This window comes from Bubalus bubalis, chromosome 5 (genome assembly GCF_019923935.1).
Source record: "Bubalus bubalis isolate 160015118507 breed Murrah chromosome 5, NDDB_SH_1, whole genome shotgun sequence".
Classification (NCBI taxonomy): domain Eukaryota; kingdom Metazoa; phylum Chordata; class Mammalia; order Artiodactyla; family Bovidae; genus Bubalus; species Bubalus bubalis.
The window spans coordinates 37,224,036-37,238,374 of record NC_059161.1 but is presented as its reverse complement, the minus strand read 5'-3'; the positions used below and the strand labels follow the sequence as shown (position 1 = coordinate 37,238,374).

General features: G+C 50.1%; 1 protein-coding gene across 7 annotated transcripts in view; it reads right to left on the bottom strand.

The window, feature by feature from the left end:
• The window catches only part of PIK3CD (phosphatidylinositol-4,5-bisphosphate 3-kinase catalytic subunit delta), a 61,257-nt gene that overhangs the window by 8,907 nt on the left and 38,011 nt on the right, over positions 1-14,339 (bottom strand). For 6 of the 7 annotated variants that reach the window (XM_006076693.4, XM_006076697.4, XM_006076696.4 and 3 more), the window contains exons 2-7: positions 5,279-5,451; positions 2,623-2,851; positions 2,267-2,496; positions 1,669-1,848; positions 1,206-1,355; positions 654-743 (exon numbers count right to left, since the gene is read on the bottom strand). In XM_006076693.4, the coding sequence (XP_006076755.3) occupies positions 654-743; positions 1,206-1,355; positions 1,669-1,848; positions 2,267-2,496; positions 2,623-2,851; positions 5,279-5,419 (1,020 nt within the window). In that variant the 5' untranslated portion in view covers positions 5,420-5,451. The remainder of the gene's footprint in view (positions 1-653; positions 744-1,205; positions 1,356-1,668; positions 1,849-2,266; positions 2,497-2,622; positions 2,852-5,278; positions 5,452-14,339) is intronic. The other variant, XM_044942967.2, reaches the window with a different exon arrangement.

Here is a 14,339-nt window from a genome sequence, read left to right as displayed (position 1 = left end):
TGCATGAGTCCCTCTAGATAGGGAAGGATTTAACGCCCCAGAACACCCTTCCCTGTGTCCTCCATCTCTGCTCTCACCCTCCCAGTGAGAAAGCTGCCTCCATGCACCCTTCCGTGATTCGTCTACGGGAAACAAGACCTGCCCTGTGAGTGAAGTTACCCCAGCCAGAAAGTGCTCCCCAAAGAGCCCTGGCTTCGTTGGGCCTGGGTTTCCCATTCTGCAAATGGGACGAGAAAACCTGCATCTCACAGGCCATCTTGAGGCCAGAGGAGGCGGGCATGTGTATGACTCAGAAGTGGGCCTGGCCCCCTGGCTCACTGGAGCGGCTCCTCTTCTGTGTCCATCACCTCCCAAGCTCCACATCCCTGGGCTGGGCCAGGCCGCACCACCTCCACCAAAGTCAATACCCAGAACTCACTGGGCCTGGTTTCTGCGAATCGGCCTCTCTGGCTGGCCGGCCCACCCCCCTCCCCCTTTCCTGTTTTGAAGCCGCTCACAACCACCCCAGGCAGGGATGCTGGGTAATGTGGTCAGGTGGCTTTCGTGTGACCCCCCTCCCTTCTTCCTCTGCCACCCCTTCAGGCCACAGCCACCGTGTTTTTGCAGAAAACACACACTGCCTGTGCCCTTCCCGGCCAGGAGCCTGCCCCTACCTTCATCCGCTCATCGGCATTCACTTTGCTGCCCTGGATCAGCTCGATGTAGAAAGGCTGCTCCAGGGACCAGAGGGACAAGGAGGAGGGCTGGGCAGGGTTGGGGGGAGAAGAGGGAGTTAAGGCAGAGGAATTCAGAGGAGGTTGATGAGGCCTGTGGCCACTGGGGGTGGGGTGAGGGTGTTGCAGGTTTACAGCCAGGTTCGGTACCTGCCCACAGCTCCATCCTTTACCAGAAAACCTGCCGTAGGGACACCCCCTTGGCCCCAAGGCCCCCGAGCTCTGCAGGGCACACAGTCCTGCCTACAGGGCAGGAAGCAGGAGGAGCAGGAAGAGAGGGCAACTGGAGAGCCAGGCCTGGAGGCTGCCCTGGGATATCCAGACAGACCCCCAACCCCAGCTCGAAGGCCCAATTCTCAATCCTGAGCAATCAAAAGGCATGAGACTGGGCAGGAGACTGCCGGCCCACAGTGTTGCCCAATAGGCTTCAGGGTTGGACCACAGGTGGGAGGAAGGGCTGGTGGAGAGGGTAAGAGCAGGGTGCTGGCTCACCTTCTTCATGGGGATGGGGGGCGGTTTGGTGCGTGGCTTCTGGACTTGGGGGGCGGGGTTGCTCTGCTCATCCCGCATGGCGAGGATGGAGGAGGAGTGCACCATGGTCAGGTGCGGGGTCAGCCCACTGTGCAGGCAGCTGCAGATGTACTGAGATGGGGGCACAGGGTGAGCGACCCCAACTGTTCCCTGGACCACTGACTACCTGGGGACCCCCCGCCACGCTGACCACTGCTCATGCCAGGCCTTCTGGGGTGGGGTCTCTCCTCTGGCCCTTCCTGTCCCCGCCCACCTCCCTTGTTCATGAGGACAGTAAGTTCAACATGGGGATACCTTCACCGTGACGCCCAAGATCTGGCTTGCTGGGCTCAAGAGGGGCTGAGGAGCAGCTCCCCCACCCCTACCCCCCACCCTGGCAAGGGCTGCGGGAGCCCAGGAATCCCTCCCAGCGCCCAGCCCTCACCTGGAACTGGCAGAGGGGGTAGCTGCCGTACAGGTACTCGTGCTTGCCGTTCACCTGCAGTGTGTAGTCCTCAGGCTGCTCCACGAGCGGCTGCCGGAACACCGTGGCCTTCTTTCGGAGGGCACAGGCCATCAGTGCCAGGGGCACATCCTTGGTGGATACCTGGAAGGTGAAGCTCTCCTAGGAGGAGGAGGGAGGGTCAGCCCTCCACACCTGCAGGGAGCCCACAGGGCATAGGGGCACACACGGGGTTGGGGGGCGGTGTGTGTGGCCCATCTGCATGTATTAGGCACACCCTACCCCCCAACTGTGAGCTCTGTGAGGGCAGCCTCTGATGACTGCACGTGGCCAACACCAGGAAATATCTGATGGATACATGAGCGGACTGAGAACCAAAGCCATCCGATCACTCTGCCTCTTACAACTCGCCTGGTGGGAAGTTTGGCTGACCCCTCCTGTGCAATGGATAACCCACAAATACCACGCAATGTTGTTGGAAGGTGGGTGGATCTGGAGGGCTGGTAGGGGACTGGGATTCTCGTAGGGGGACCGGGCAGCCTGCCTGCAGCACACAGGGCAGGCAGGAGCCTCAGCTCACCTCGCTGCCCTCAAACTTGACATTGACCAGGAGGACCCGATTGGGGACGCGCAGGGTGCCTGGCCCCCAGCTCCGCGCCGAGGGCTCCAACTGCAGAGGGAAGCTGTACTGCAGCCAGGCCTCCCAGCCCAGCTGCTGCCTGCGGGCAGCCGCCTCCTCGCAGAACTGGCGCATCTTGCCTCGGAAGTCATTCACCTCCGGGTCTTGCAAGGAGTCAAACTCGTGGAGGCCTGAGAGGCGAGGGAGCCAGGTCAGCGCCAGGATCAGGGGCGGGGTTGGGGGGGGGGGGTCGGGGTGGGGCCGGGGGGGCGGGGGCAAGCCCGGCCGAAGGAGGACCGCCCGGCCCAGCAGGGCACCTTTGCCGATGAGCAGGCTGATCTGCGAGTTGATGAGCTTCTTCACGCGGTCACCCTCGCGGGCCACCAGCCGCAGGACGGGCAGGAAGGGCTGGATGTCGCAGAGCCGCCGCTGCTCGTCCTCCAGCTCCTGCTGCTCCGCCGTCTGGTTGACGCAGGTGAACACGTAGGCCTCAGGGTCACTGAGCATGTGGAAGAGCGGCTCGTACTGGGCTCGGTGCCATAACACCTGGGAAGACAGTGGCCCGTCAGCCCCGCCCCTAAGGTGGGCGGGGCCACTGGGCGGGGCCACAGGAGCCCAGGGCCTGTGGGGCCAAGGCAAGATCCCGGGACCACTACCCTCTCCATGCCTTGATCACTGACCACAGGGTTAGGGTCCACAGGGTCATTAGGAGTCGCTGACCCTGCCCTTCTATGAAGGGGGCCAGGTAGGTGCTAACATCTGGAGCTGAGAGCGGGTCCTCCGATCTCCCCTAGGCTACCCTGAGAGATGGCCAGCCAGACACAACCTCCAGGCACCCAGCTAATTGCTGTGGAGCTCATCACCCTGATCTTTCAACGCTGGCCACTAATTCAGAAAAGTTTAACACAATGAGGGCACCCTAAACGCCTCTGCTGGCTCTGCTCAGTGTGTGGCCTCGGGTGGAGGTGTCCCCCGGGTGCCAAGTTTTAGTGCAAAGGTGCTCACCGCTGAGTCACAGAAAAGATGGAAAAGGAGAGACCGGCCCTATTTTTCTCCCACGGGGGATGGATAATTATGTTCCATCAATGCAAAGGGACAGAACACAGGTGTGAATGGAACTTAAGGATACTTGTACCAAGGGCACACAGGACTCCAAGATACAGCATTCAGTGGGGAGAAACCCCAAGCTGTAGAACAGCGAATGTCATTCAAACCCATTCCCATAAAAACAATAATAAATGTAATTATTACTACTAAAATAATAATTTTATTATTATTAAAATAAAATAAGTAATAATTTATTATCATAAAACAATTAATGAATGTATTACAGTAATTAATAATTGCTGTAGACCAGGACTTGGCAAGCTACTGTTCGCCAAGTTATTGGAAGACAGCCATGCCAGTTCACTCACATGCAATCTATGGCTGCTGCCACCCCAGACAGAAGAACTGAGTAATCGAGACAAACACCATATGGCCAGCAAAGCCCAGGATATTTACTGTATGGCCCCTGGTATAAATAAGAATATTAAGAAACTGAAACTGAATTGGGATATGAGGTGAGACTGCAGGGACTGATATGTTTTATATTTCTGTGGTGTTGGAATTTTAATAACGTGTCTACAGTACTGGAATTTTAATAACATGCATGTATAGATAGCTCTGTAAGCAGGAAAATACGATTCACTTTAAAATGATATTGACATAAGGTTAATAACACGAAAAAGATGTTATAATGTTAACTCAGAAAAAGAATATAAAAATTCATAAAGAGAATAATCACAAAAAAACACTATATAGGAAAGAAAACAGGAAACAGCTAAAGTGTTAACTGTGATTGTCTCATATGGCTGGATCATGGGTAATTCTTTTCCTTCTAACTTTTTCTTATTCTCCTAAATTTCAATGTGTCCATATACTTTTGAAAAGGAAAAAAAGAAATTTAATTTTTATAGAAACACTCAAGGGGACTTCATTGGTGGTCCAGGGGCTAAGACTCCATACTCCCAATGCAGGGGGCCCAGGTTCAATCCCTGGTCAGGGAACTAGAGCCTGCATGCCGAAACTAAGACCCAGTATTAAAAAAAAGAAAGAAAGAAACACCCAGGAAGGGAAGATTTAAAAAAATTAAACAAAACTCAAGTATGGTTCACTGCATCTCTCCCTCTTTTTTTTTTTTTTTTTTGCTCCCAAGTGTTTTCAAATCCGGGGCTAAGGCCTTGTCCTCTGACATGACCCATGAAGTCCCACCCTTTGCAAGTGGGATAAGCCCTTGGAAAGGTCACAAGACACTATCTGCCAAATACCATCCAGTCGTTTTATCCTTTGACTCAGTAATCCACCATGAAAATGATTCAATAAAGCCAAAAACTATTTCCCAAGATGCCATTGACTATGACGACAGCTCTGAAGACAAAAGACCAGTAAAACTCTTAAGTGGCCGTGGATGAGCTGTGGTTTCAAACACGAGGGCAGGGTCATGGAGAGAATGAACGGCCCCCCTGGGAACCAGTACCCCGGAGCTTTCACGGGAATCTAGGGAGGGACAACACAGCAACCCACTGTGGTATTCTTGCCTGAGAAATCCCAGGGACAGAGAAGCCTGTTGGCCCACAGTCCATGGGGGTCGTTAAGAGTCAGATATGACGGAGCACTCATGCATGCAACATGCAATAATAAGGGCAGGAGCTGAATTTGGAAAGATAGGTAGATTCTAACTGCATGTTTTAAAGAATTCTTGCACATTATTTTTATCTTTTAATTTTTTTTTTTCGGCCACACTTTGAGGCTTGCAGGATCTGAACCCAGGCCCCAGGCAGAGAAAGCTCAGAGTCCTAACCACTGGACCTCAAGGGAATTCCCATGTCTTTTAAAATTCATAGCAGAGGATCTCAAATCTGAGACTGGGAGACTTTTTCTGTCTCTCTGAGTTCCAAGCTCTGAGGACTAGTTTTAAGGTCAAGATCGTACCTTCTTGATAGTGCTGAGGTTGGCATTTCGGGACACAGGGAAGTTCAGATAGACCCCTGTGGGGAGCAAGAAATCAACTGCCACGTTCTGATTCTCCTCCTTGGTCCAGAATTCCATGGGGCAGTCAACCCCGGGGGGCATCCTGCTTTTTCACTTCTAGGATACCAGTCGTCCTGCAAAGGAAGCAAAGCACAGTGAGGCCCTCAGGTGTGCTGAGTGAGTCCTTTAAAAGGACCCTTTGAAAACACGAAGTCAGGACCTCTGCCAGCAGGAGGCTCAGGATGGAGTCCCAGCCAGGAGGTGGCTTGTGGCTCCTGCTGCCCCAGGTCACTGTCTAGGCTGAGCGTCCGGCCTCTCATCACAGGCAGGTACTGTGTCTGCCTCCCTCACGGCAGTGCCTCCAGTTTAAGACGCCAACAGGACTTCCTGGAGTAGGAAATGGAAACCCGCTCCAGTATTCTTGCCTGGAGAATCCCATGAACAGAGGAGCCTGGCAGGCCAACGGAGCATGTATACAGGACTTCCCTGGTGGCCCAGAGGTTAAGAACTGCCTGCCAGTACAGGGGACATGGGTTCGATCCCTGGTCCAGGAAAACCCCATATGCCACACGGCAGCTGAGCCCATGTGCCACAACTACTGAGCCCATGCACTCTAGAGCCTGTGCTCTCCAACAAGAGAAGCCACTGTGATGAGAAGCCTGTGCACTGACCCTGCTCTCCGCAACAAATTGAGAAAATCTGTGCGCAGCAATGAAAACCCAGCATAGCCCAAAACAAACAAATAAATAAAAATTATGAAAAGACACCAACAAACCCATGCCAAATCATTTTTCTCAAGAACACACACATGGGAGACCTCACCATGGCCACTAGCCGGCAAACATGGAAAATGGCAGGATCACTGGGCAGACAACCCTGAATTTGAGAAAGACCGAAGACTAAAGTTCTTTGAAATTTTATGACCAGAAACCAAGCAGCTTTGACTATCAAACAAGTTGTTGAAATATCTTGAAGTGAAGTGAAGTGAAAATTGCTCAGTTGTGTCCGATTCTTTGCGACCCCATGGAGCATAGCCCACCAGACTCCTCTGTCCATGGAATTCTCCAGGCAAGAATACTGGAGTGGGCTGCCATGGCCTTCCTTCTTCAGGGATCTTCCCGATCCAGGGATCAAATCCAGGTCTCCCGCTTTGCAGGCAGATTCTTTACTGTTTGAGCTACTGGGGAAACCATACCAAACTCCCTCTCCAGAAAGTAACAAAATGTTACAGACTCAATTAGAGGTTTCTGAGTCTCTACCCTGTTCTGGTTACCACCACCTGGATTTTGGTTGTTTACAGTTTCCATGCATGTTTTTATCCTTTTATTAGACTAAAATGTATCCACAAATGAGTCCTAATATTTTCCATGCTTTCAAAGCAATGTATGATTAGTGAGCCTTCTGCACCTTGCTTTTTGCCACCCAGCATTGCAATCTAGATTTATGCATGCTGATACATGTAACTCTAATTCACTCATTTTAACTCTTGGGTGATTTTTCACTGTGTAAATAAACCACAATTTATTTCCTCCCCCCTTCTTTTGTTAAGGAACTTCGAGGTTTGTGTCTGTTTATTTGGTTATTACATATTATGTTACAATGTATATTCTTGCACACATCTCCTTGTGTACAAGTGAGAGTCTTGGTGTTCTCTAAGAAAAATATAAATTTGAGCTACATGTGTAATGTCAAAGTTACTTTTTTAAAAAAGTAAAAAGACACAAATAAAATTAAGTTAGTAATCTATTTTATTTAACCCACTATATCCAAACTATGGGGCTTTCCAGGTGGCATCATTGGTGAAGAATCCTCCTGCCAATATAGGGGACACAAGAGACATGGGTTCCATCCCTGGGTCGGGAAGAAGCCCCTGGAGGAGAAAATGGGAACCTGCTCCAGTATTCTTGCTTGGAAAATTCCATGGACAGAGGAGTCTGGCAGGCTATAGTCCATGGGGTTGCAAAGGGTCAGTCACGATTGAGTGACTGATTATGCATGCGTCCAAACTATGGTCATTTCAATGTTATCAGTATAGAAAAATTACTAAGATACTTTACCTTTCTTTGGTGTTAAGTGTTTGAAATCTGGAGTGTATTTTACACTCACAGCACAATTTGGACAGTAGGTTTTCATTAGAAATATTTCATCTGTATGTAGATTTCATACAACTTACAGGTTAAAACTCCTTCTGCAATGCGGGAGACCTGGGTTTGATCCCTGGGTTGGGAAGATCTCCTGGAGAAGGAAATAGCTACCCACTCCAGTATTCTGGCCTGGAGAATTCCATGGACTGTATAGTCCATGGGGTTGCAAAGAGTCGGACACGACTGAGTGACTTTCACTTTCACAGGTTAAAAAAGTAGGCTCATCGATTCAAGTTGTTCCAAGTATACTTAAGTTTTTCAATAACTGAATCAAGTATGAATTCTTACATTTAAATGAATTAAATAAAATGTTTAAAAATTCCATTCTTGACTTACACTTTCCACATTTCAAATGTTCAAGAGAGAAACGTGGCTGGTGGCTGCCATATCGTACAGCACAGGTGATGGGTAGATGCCTAAGAATGGAGTCAGATCATAAGTATAATCTATGACAAGGGGTAACCACATCTTTAACTTTGTAATCTCCATGTCTTAGTTAGCACTTGGCATTGTCCAATTTTCTCATTTCTGCCAAGCTGGTGGGCACAAAATGCTCTCTTGTTTTAATTTGCATTTCTCTAATTATCCATAAAATGTTTACCTTCTGCAAATAACAGGCTTATAAACTTTTCCCTTCTTTGTCTGTCGCTATTGTTGTTCATTAGAAAAGACCGTGATGCTGGGAAAGATTGAGGGCAAGAGGAGAAGGGGACGACCGAGGATGAGATGGTTAGATAGCATCACTGACTCAATGGACATGAGTTTGAGCAAACTCCAGGAGATAGTGAAGGACAGAGAAGCCTAGAGTGCTGCAGTCCATGGGGTTGGACACGACTTAGCAACTGAACAACAAATTGTTGTTTAGTACCTAAGCTGTATCTGACTCTTTTGTGACCCCATGGACTGTAACCTGCCAGGATCCTCTGTCCAGCGATTTCACAGGCAAGAACAGTGGAGGGGGTTGCCATTTCCTTCTTCAGGGGATCTTCCCAACCCAGGGATGGAACCCGTGTCTCCTGCATTGGCAGGCGGATTCTTTACTGTCTGAACCATCAGGGAAGTCCTGGGGTTGTCTTTTGCTTACTGGTTTGTAGGGTTTCTTTCTATTCTTTAGATTCAGTTCTTTAATTGCTTGAATGAGTTGAGAATATCTTCTAATGGGAGTCATCTTTTCATTTTACTTATGTGTCTTTTTAAGGAGCAGAAGTTTTGAATGTTGATGTAGTCAAATCTTGTTCCTTTATGTTTTATAAATTTTATCCTTTAAACAAATACTTCCTTACCCTAAGGTCACATCCGCTGAGATTGAGATGACTTTAAAAATAGCTGGAAGGAAATGCTTAGTTTGAGAGAGATGTTCTGGGGGCTCTGCCAGTGGGGCCCAGGCCTCACTCTTGGTTAGATGTAGAAGCTGCCCTGAGCAGCAGGACCAAGCATGCGCTACCGTGTCACCGCTGTTGGGATCCACTTCCTCTGATTGTAAAACCACATCCTACTCTGGGTTCCTCTTTCTGAGAATGGCCAGGCCAAAGGCACTTTTTTTTTTTTAATTATTCAAAATGTGGATGATCATCAGAAATTCTGGAAAAATCCATTGACAATGGTTTGGCTGAGCTTCGAAAGTCAGGAGCATTTTTGACCACTTGATCCTGAGGTTGAGATGAGCACCTGGGGCAGGAGCTCCCCAGGACTCTAGCCAGAGAGATGGATGGGGCTCTGGGACACAGACATCCCTCACTTCCCTGCTCTCAGCGCTGTGGGAAGCCTTTGACTACCCCCATCCATGCGGCATGCAGGGAAACCCTTTGATATTAAAAACTAATTTCTGGGCTTCCCTGGTGGCCCAAGGGTTGAGAATCCACCTTGCAGTGCAGGGGATATAGGTTCGATCCCTGGTCCGGGAAGATCCCACATGCCTCGGGGCAACTGAGCCTGAGCACCACAACTACTGAGCCTGTGCTCTAGAGCCTGGGAGCCACGACAGCTGAGGCTATGCACTGCAACTACTGAAGCCTGCATGCCCTAGAGCACACGCTCTGCAACAAGAGAAGCCATCGCAGTGAGAAACCGCAACTAGAGTAGCCCCCATCCTCTGCAACTAGAGAAAGCCCTCGCACAGCAACAAAGACCCAGCACAACCAAATAAACAAATATTTAAAAACAAAACAATTCATTCCTAGAAGAGGAAGACTCGTGATGGCGTGGGCAGGACAGAATCAAATGCCAGACGGGACAGGAGAAAGATGGGGACTCTTTCCCCTTCTGTGGGCCCAGGACCCAGGGTGAAGTTACTAACAAGCCCCATTCTCTGTGAAGCCCAGACCCATCACTCTCGGTATAGATATGGGACTCAGATGCCAGCTAATCCAGAGACTTTAGAACTGCTCCAAGAATGTGGATTGACACAACCACTTTGGAAAACTGTTTAGCAGTATCTATTAAAGCTGGACACATATGCCCTCTGTGTGTGTGTGTGTGTGTGTATAGTTGCTCTATCGTGTCCAACTCTTTGCGACCCCATGGACTGTAGCCCGCCAGGTTCCTCTGTCCATTGAATTTTCCAGGCAAGTATACAGGAGTGGGTTGCCATTTCCTTCTCCAGGGCATCTTCCCGACCCAGAGATCAAACTGGGGTCTCCTGCATTTTTGGCGGATGCTTTACTATCTGAGCTTCTAGAGAAGCCCAAACACGTATGCCCTATGACCCAGCAATTAATTCCATGCCAAGGTACATGCTCACCAGAAATGCTAGCACATGTGTGCCAGAAGACGCCCAAAAGAGCATAGCACTGCTACTCATAACAGTCCCCAAATGGAAATGTGCCACGTGCTCATCAGTAGTAGAATGGAAAATACTACTTCTTTTCCCCATGAAATTCATATAGCGGTTTCTTCTTCCCATGGAATGTGTATAGCAATGAGAGTGGATGATCTACAAATCCATCATATAAGTGAATCTCACAAATGTAAGGCTGAGTGAAAGACGTCAGGTACAAAAGACTGTGTGCTCAAGAGCCCATTTATAAGGAGAACAAGCACCGGCAGAACTAGCCTGCATAGGCAGATGAAGAGATAGGGGTTACGGGGAGTGAGGAGGGCAGTTACCCCAGGGAAAGGGGGCACAGGAGTGCTTGTAATTTTTCATTTTTTTTTTCCCCCTGGGAGCCAGGGACCTTTCACAAACTCATTCCACTCTCAGTCCAAGTGGCTCAGGTGGGTTGACTTCACTCCTGGGTCCCCAGGTAGCCTGAGACCCAGGCCCAGCTAATCAAAGCCCTGTGTCTTCTCTGGCCTTGGGGACTGGACAGGAAGCAGGAATGGACGTAGGCCCAGCCAATTGTATCTTTCTGGCTACACTGATTTCAAGATGGGCATGTGACTATCAAGTCCATCCAATTGGTTTTGACATCTGGGCTTCTTTAGCGACTTTTTCCTGGGGGAGGAGAAAAGACAGAATATCTACCTAGAGTTGGGCTTCCCAGGTGGCTGAGTGGTAAAAAACCTGCCTGCCAATGCAGGAGACCTAAGAGACACGGATTCAGTCCCTGGGTCAGGAAGATGCCCTGGAGGAGGGCATGGCAACCCACTCCAGTATTCTTACCTGGAGAATCCCATGGACAGAGAAGCCTGACGGGCTACAGTCCATGGGGTCGCAGAGAGTAGTACATGACTGAAGTGACTTAGGACACGCACACACACCCTAGAGCTCCTGGTGACCACCTGCTGCCCTGAGGGCCGGGACCTGAGAAAGAAGCAACGTGGAGGAGAGCAGAACTCTGTATGGAACGCGAAGCAGAGTCCTGAGGGCAGCCTGTGATTCCCTGGATCCAGCCATGCCTGAAACTACATTTCACCTTGGACTTTTCCATTCTATCTGCCAAACTCCCTTCCCTGCCTTTTTTTGTTGTTGTTAAGAGTAGTTTGAGGTGGGTTTTCTGTCACTTGTAGCTGAAAGTATCTACTTCCATGACTAAAGTAGCACATTCCTTCGGGAAGCCTCTAGTGTTTGGAGAGTTCTTTGCTTGGAAACGGGCCCACCTCTACGAGCCAACCCCCCGTCCTTTGTGCTGCCACCCAGAGGCACGTGGAACTGTTATCTGCTGGCCCTCCTGAAGGACGGTAGTTCCAGCATGTCTGTTCTCCCCACAACACAGATTTAGACCCTTTTGCCAAAGTTTGGTATTCCAAGAAAACAAGCTGGGGCCTGGCAGGCCAATTGTAGAAGAATGTTCTGGGCACCAAATTCCCATTTGTTTGGCCTAAAAGTATATCAGGTTTCCCGCCTTCGCTCTCCCAGCCTACCCCACAGAGTGTTCTCTGGTCGCCACATCACCAAGCTGGGGGGCCGCCGACCCTCCAGATATTTCTCACAGAAAGCCAGGGTCTCCCAGCCTATGCGTGCATGTGAGCTAAGTCAGTGCTTCAGGTGTCCAACTCTCTGTGATCCCATATACCATAGCCCACCAGACTCCTCTGTCCCTGGGATTCTCCAGGCAAGAAAACTGGAGCAGGTTGCCATGCCCTCCTCCAGGGGATCTTCCCAACCCAGGGATCGAACCTATGTCTATCTGCATTGGCAGGTGGGTTCTTTACCACTAGCACCACCTGGAAGCCCCTCCCAGCCTGTACAGGAACACTAATGTCCTGAATCTGAATGCAGAAACTCACAATTATTCTCATGGAATAATTTGCACTCATGAATGGAATTTCATCTCACAGAAATAATCTGTACTCATGTATTATGAGATTTGACACTTTGTATATATCACTCAGGCTGAGATGTATTAGTTTATTCAACTAGTATTTATTAAGTGCCAGGAATCATGAGAGGGGCTGGGAACACACAGGTGAATGAGACAAAGGGTCTCTCTCCAGAAAGAGCTTACACACCAGTAGGGGAGACACAGTAGACAAGATGGATGTTTCCGCAATGATGGATCAAGGTGGTAAATGGCAGATTGTCAAGTGATGATGCGAAGAGGGACAGCAGGAGGGGCTACCACATGCAGAAGGCTGAGAAAGACCACTGTGAGGGGAGGACACAGGGGCAGAGGACCCGGGTGAGCCATCACATACACAGCCAACAGCAGGCGGTCCCTTGCCTCTGGAGCATGTGGGACGGTGGGATGAGATGGGCTGAGGAGGTCAGCGGAGGCCAGTCTCATTGAGCCTTCACAGGGAAACACCTGGCTTTCACTCCAGGAGTGATGCACAGTCCTGGAGAGTTTTAGGCCAGGGAGCCACCGGATCTGACTGGCATCTGAAATGATGCTGTTGGCTGTGGCTAGGAAGGGCTGGACAGTTGCAAGCAGGCAAGAAGGAGAGTGTGGGGCAGCTCATGCTACAGATGACGGTGGCTTGATCTAGGAAGAGGAGATGGAGCTGGTGAAAGGAAGGGAACCACATACATCTAGGAGCTGGTGGGGGAAGGGGTCGTCAGATGGGGAACAGTGAGGGAAGGAGCAAGGATGACAGGCAGGTTGAGCTTGGGAGACTGGCTGGATAGTGGATATTTACTGAGACAGGAAACTATACTGGAGAAACAGATTTGGAGGGGATTGAAATAGCAAGAGCTCCATTTCAGACACACTGAATCAGAGTTGTTTACTGAGCACCCCAGTGGAGACATCCAAGGGGCAAAGTCACCGTAAAGCTCAGAGGAGACTTCTTTGGGGTCATAGAGACATCACTTGGGGTCAGTAGGTGGCCATGGAGCCATGGGGACTGGAGGGTGAGTGAGGGCCAGGACCACCCTCTGGGGACCAAAATGGGATGGACCTAAGAAGAACAATGAGCCATCTTTCTCATTCCGAGTTATCCAGAATTTTGAGAGAGGGCTTTTCTATTTATCCGCATATGATTCATTCATAAAAGATCAAAGAAAACTGGACCAGAAAGAGCTCGCTTCCTTTCACCTCCCCACTTCCAGCCAGCACCATCCACAGAACAGCTATGTGGCAACAGAGCCATCCCGGCTGGGGGTTGCTGTCCCCACCCTCTTTGCAAGCTGTTCCAAGACATTCCTGGATAGATGCACTTTCTTTGGCCTGAGAATGAAGAACAGTTTCTCAGCCGTGAAGGTCTGAGGGGTCTGACCTGAGTCTTAAGCGGTCAGCAGAGGAATTTCTCCAAAGGTTTCGCTAAAAGGACATCCGCCAGCCCCATCCTTCCTTGTACCTCAGGAATGTTTCAGGGGGCCCTAAGTTATTTCTAAATGTGTTACTCGCTCAGTCGTGTCCGACTCTTTGCGACCCCATGGACTGTAGCCTGCCAGGCTCCTCTGTCCATGGAATTCTCTGGGCAAGAATACTTGTGTGGGTAGCCATTCCCTTCTCCAGGGGATCTTCCTGACCCAGGGATCGAACCTGGGTCTCTCACACTGCAAGCAGATTCTTTACCATCTGAGCCACTAGGGGAGTAAGTTATTTCTAAGAGAAAAGGGCAATTAAGGGATGTAGGATCCCAGAGCCACAAACGGGATGGGGAGTGAGCCTGTAGCCCATACGGCCCCTGGGCTGCCAGACCAGCTGCTTGTCCCTAACTCGGGACAACTGAAGGATCCCTTCGTTCCTGCTGAAACTCCACTGTGTGTTGGGGGGCGGGGTTGGGGGGCTCAGAGCATCTCCTGAGTTGGCTAGACTTCTGCCTTGTCCCAGTGGCCATCCCAGATGTAGCCGACATGCTCACCAGGAACTGCTGCTCAGCCTTTGTCAATGTAAAAACTGTCATTTTTGTGTTACAGTCACATGTCCTGGGAAACAGCTTCCCAAGGGAACACATGAGTCACTCTCAGCAGGCTCTGCGCAAGGGATAGGCAGCGGGAGAAGGGAAGTTGTGTCCTGCTTGTCTGAGTGATAAACAGCCTTCTCCCAAAGGGA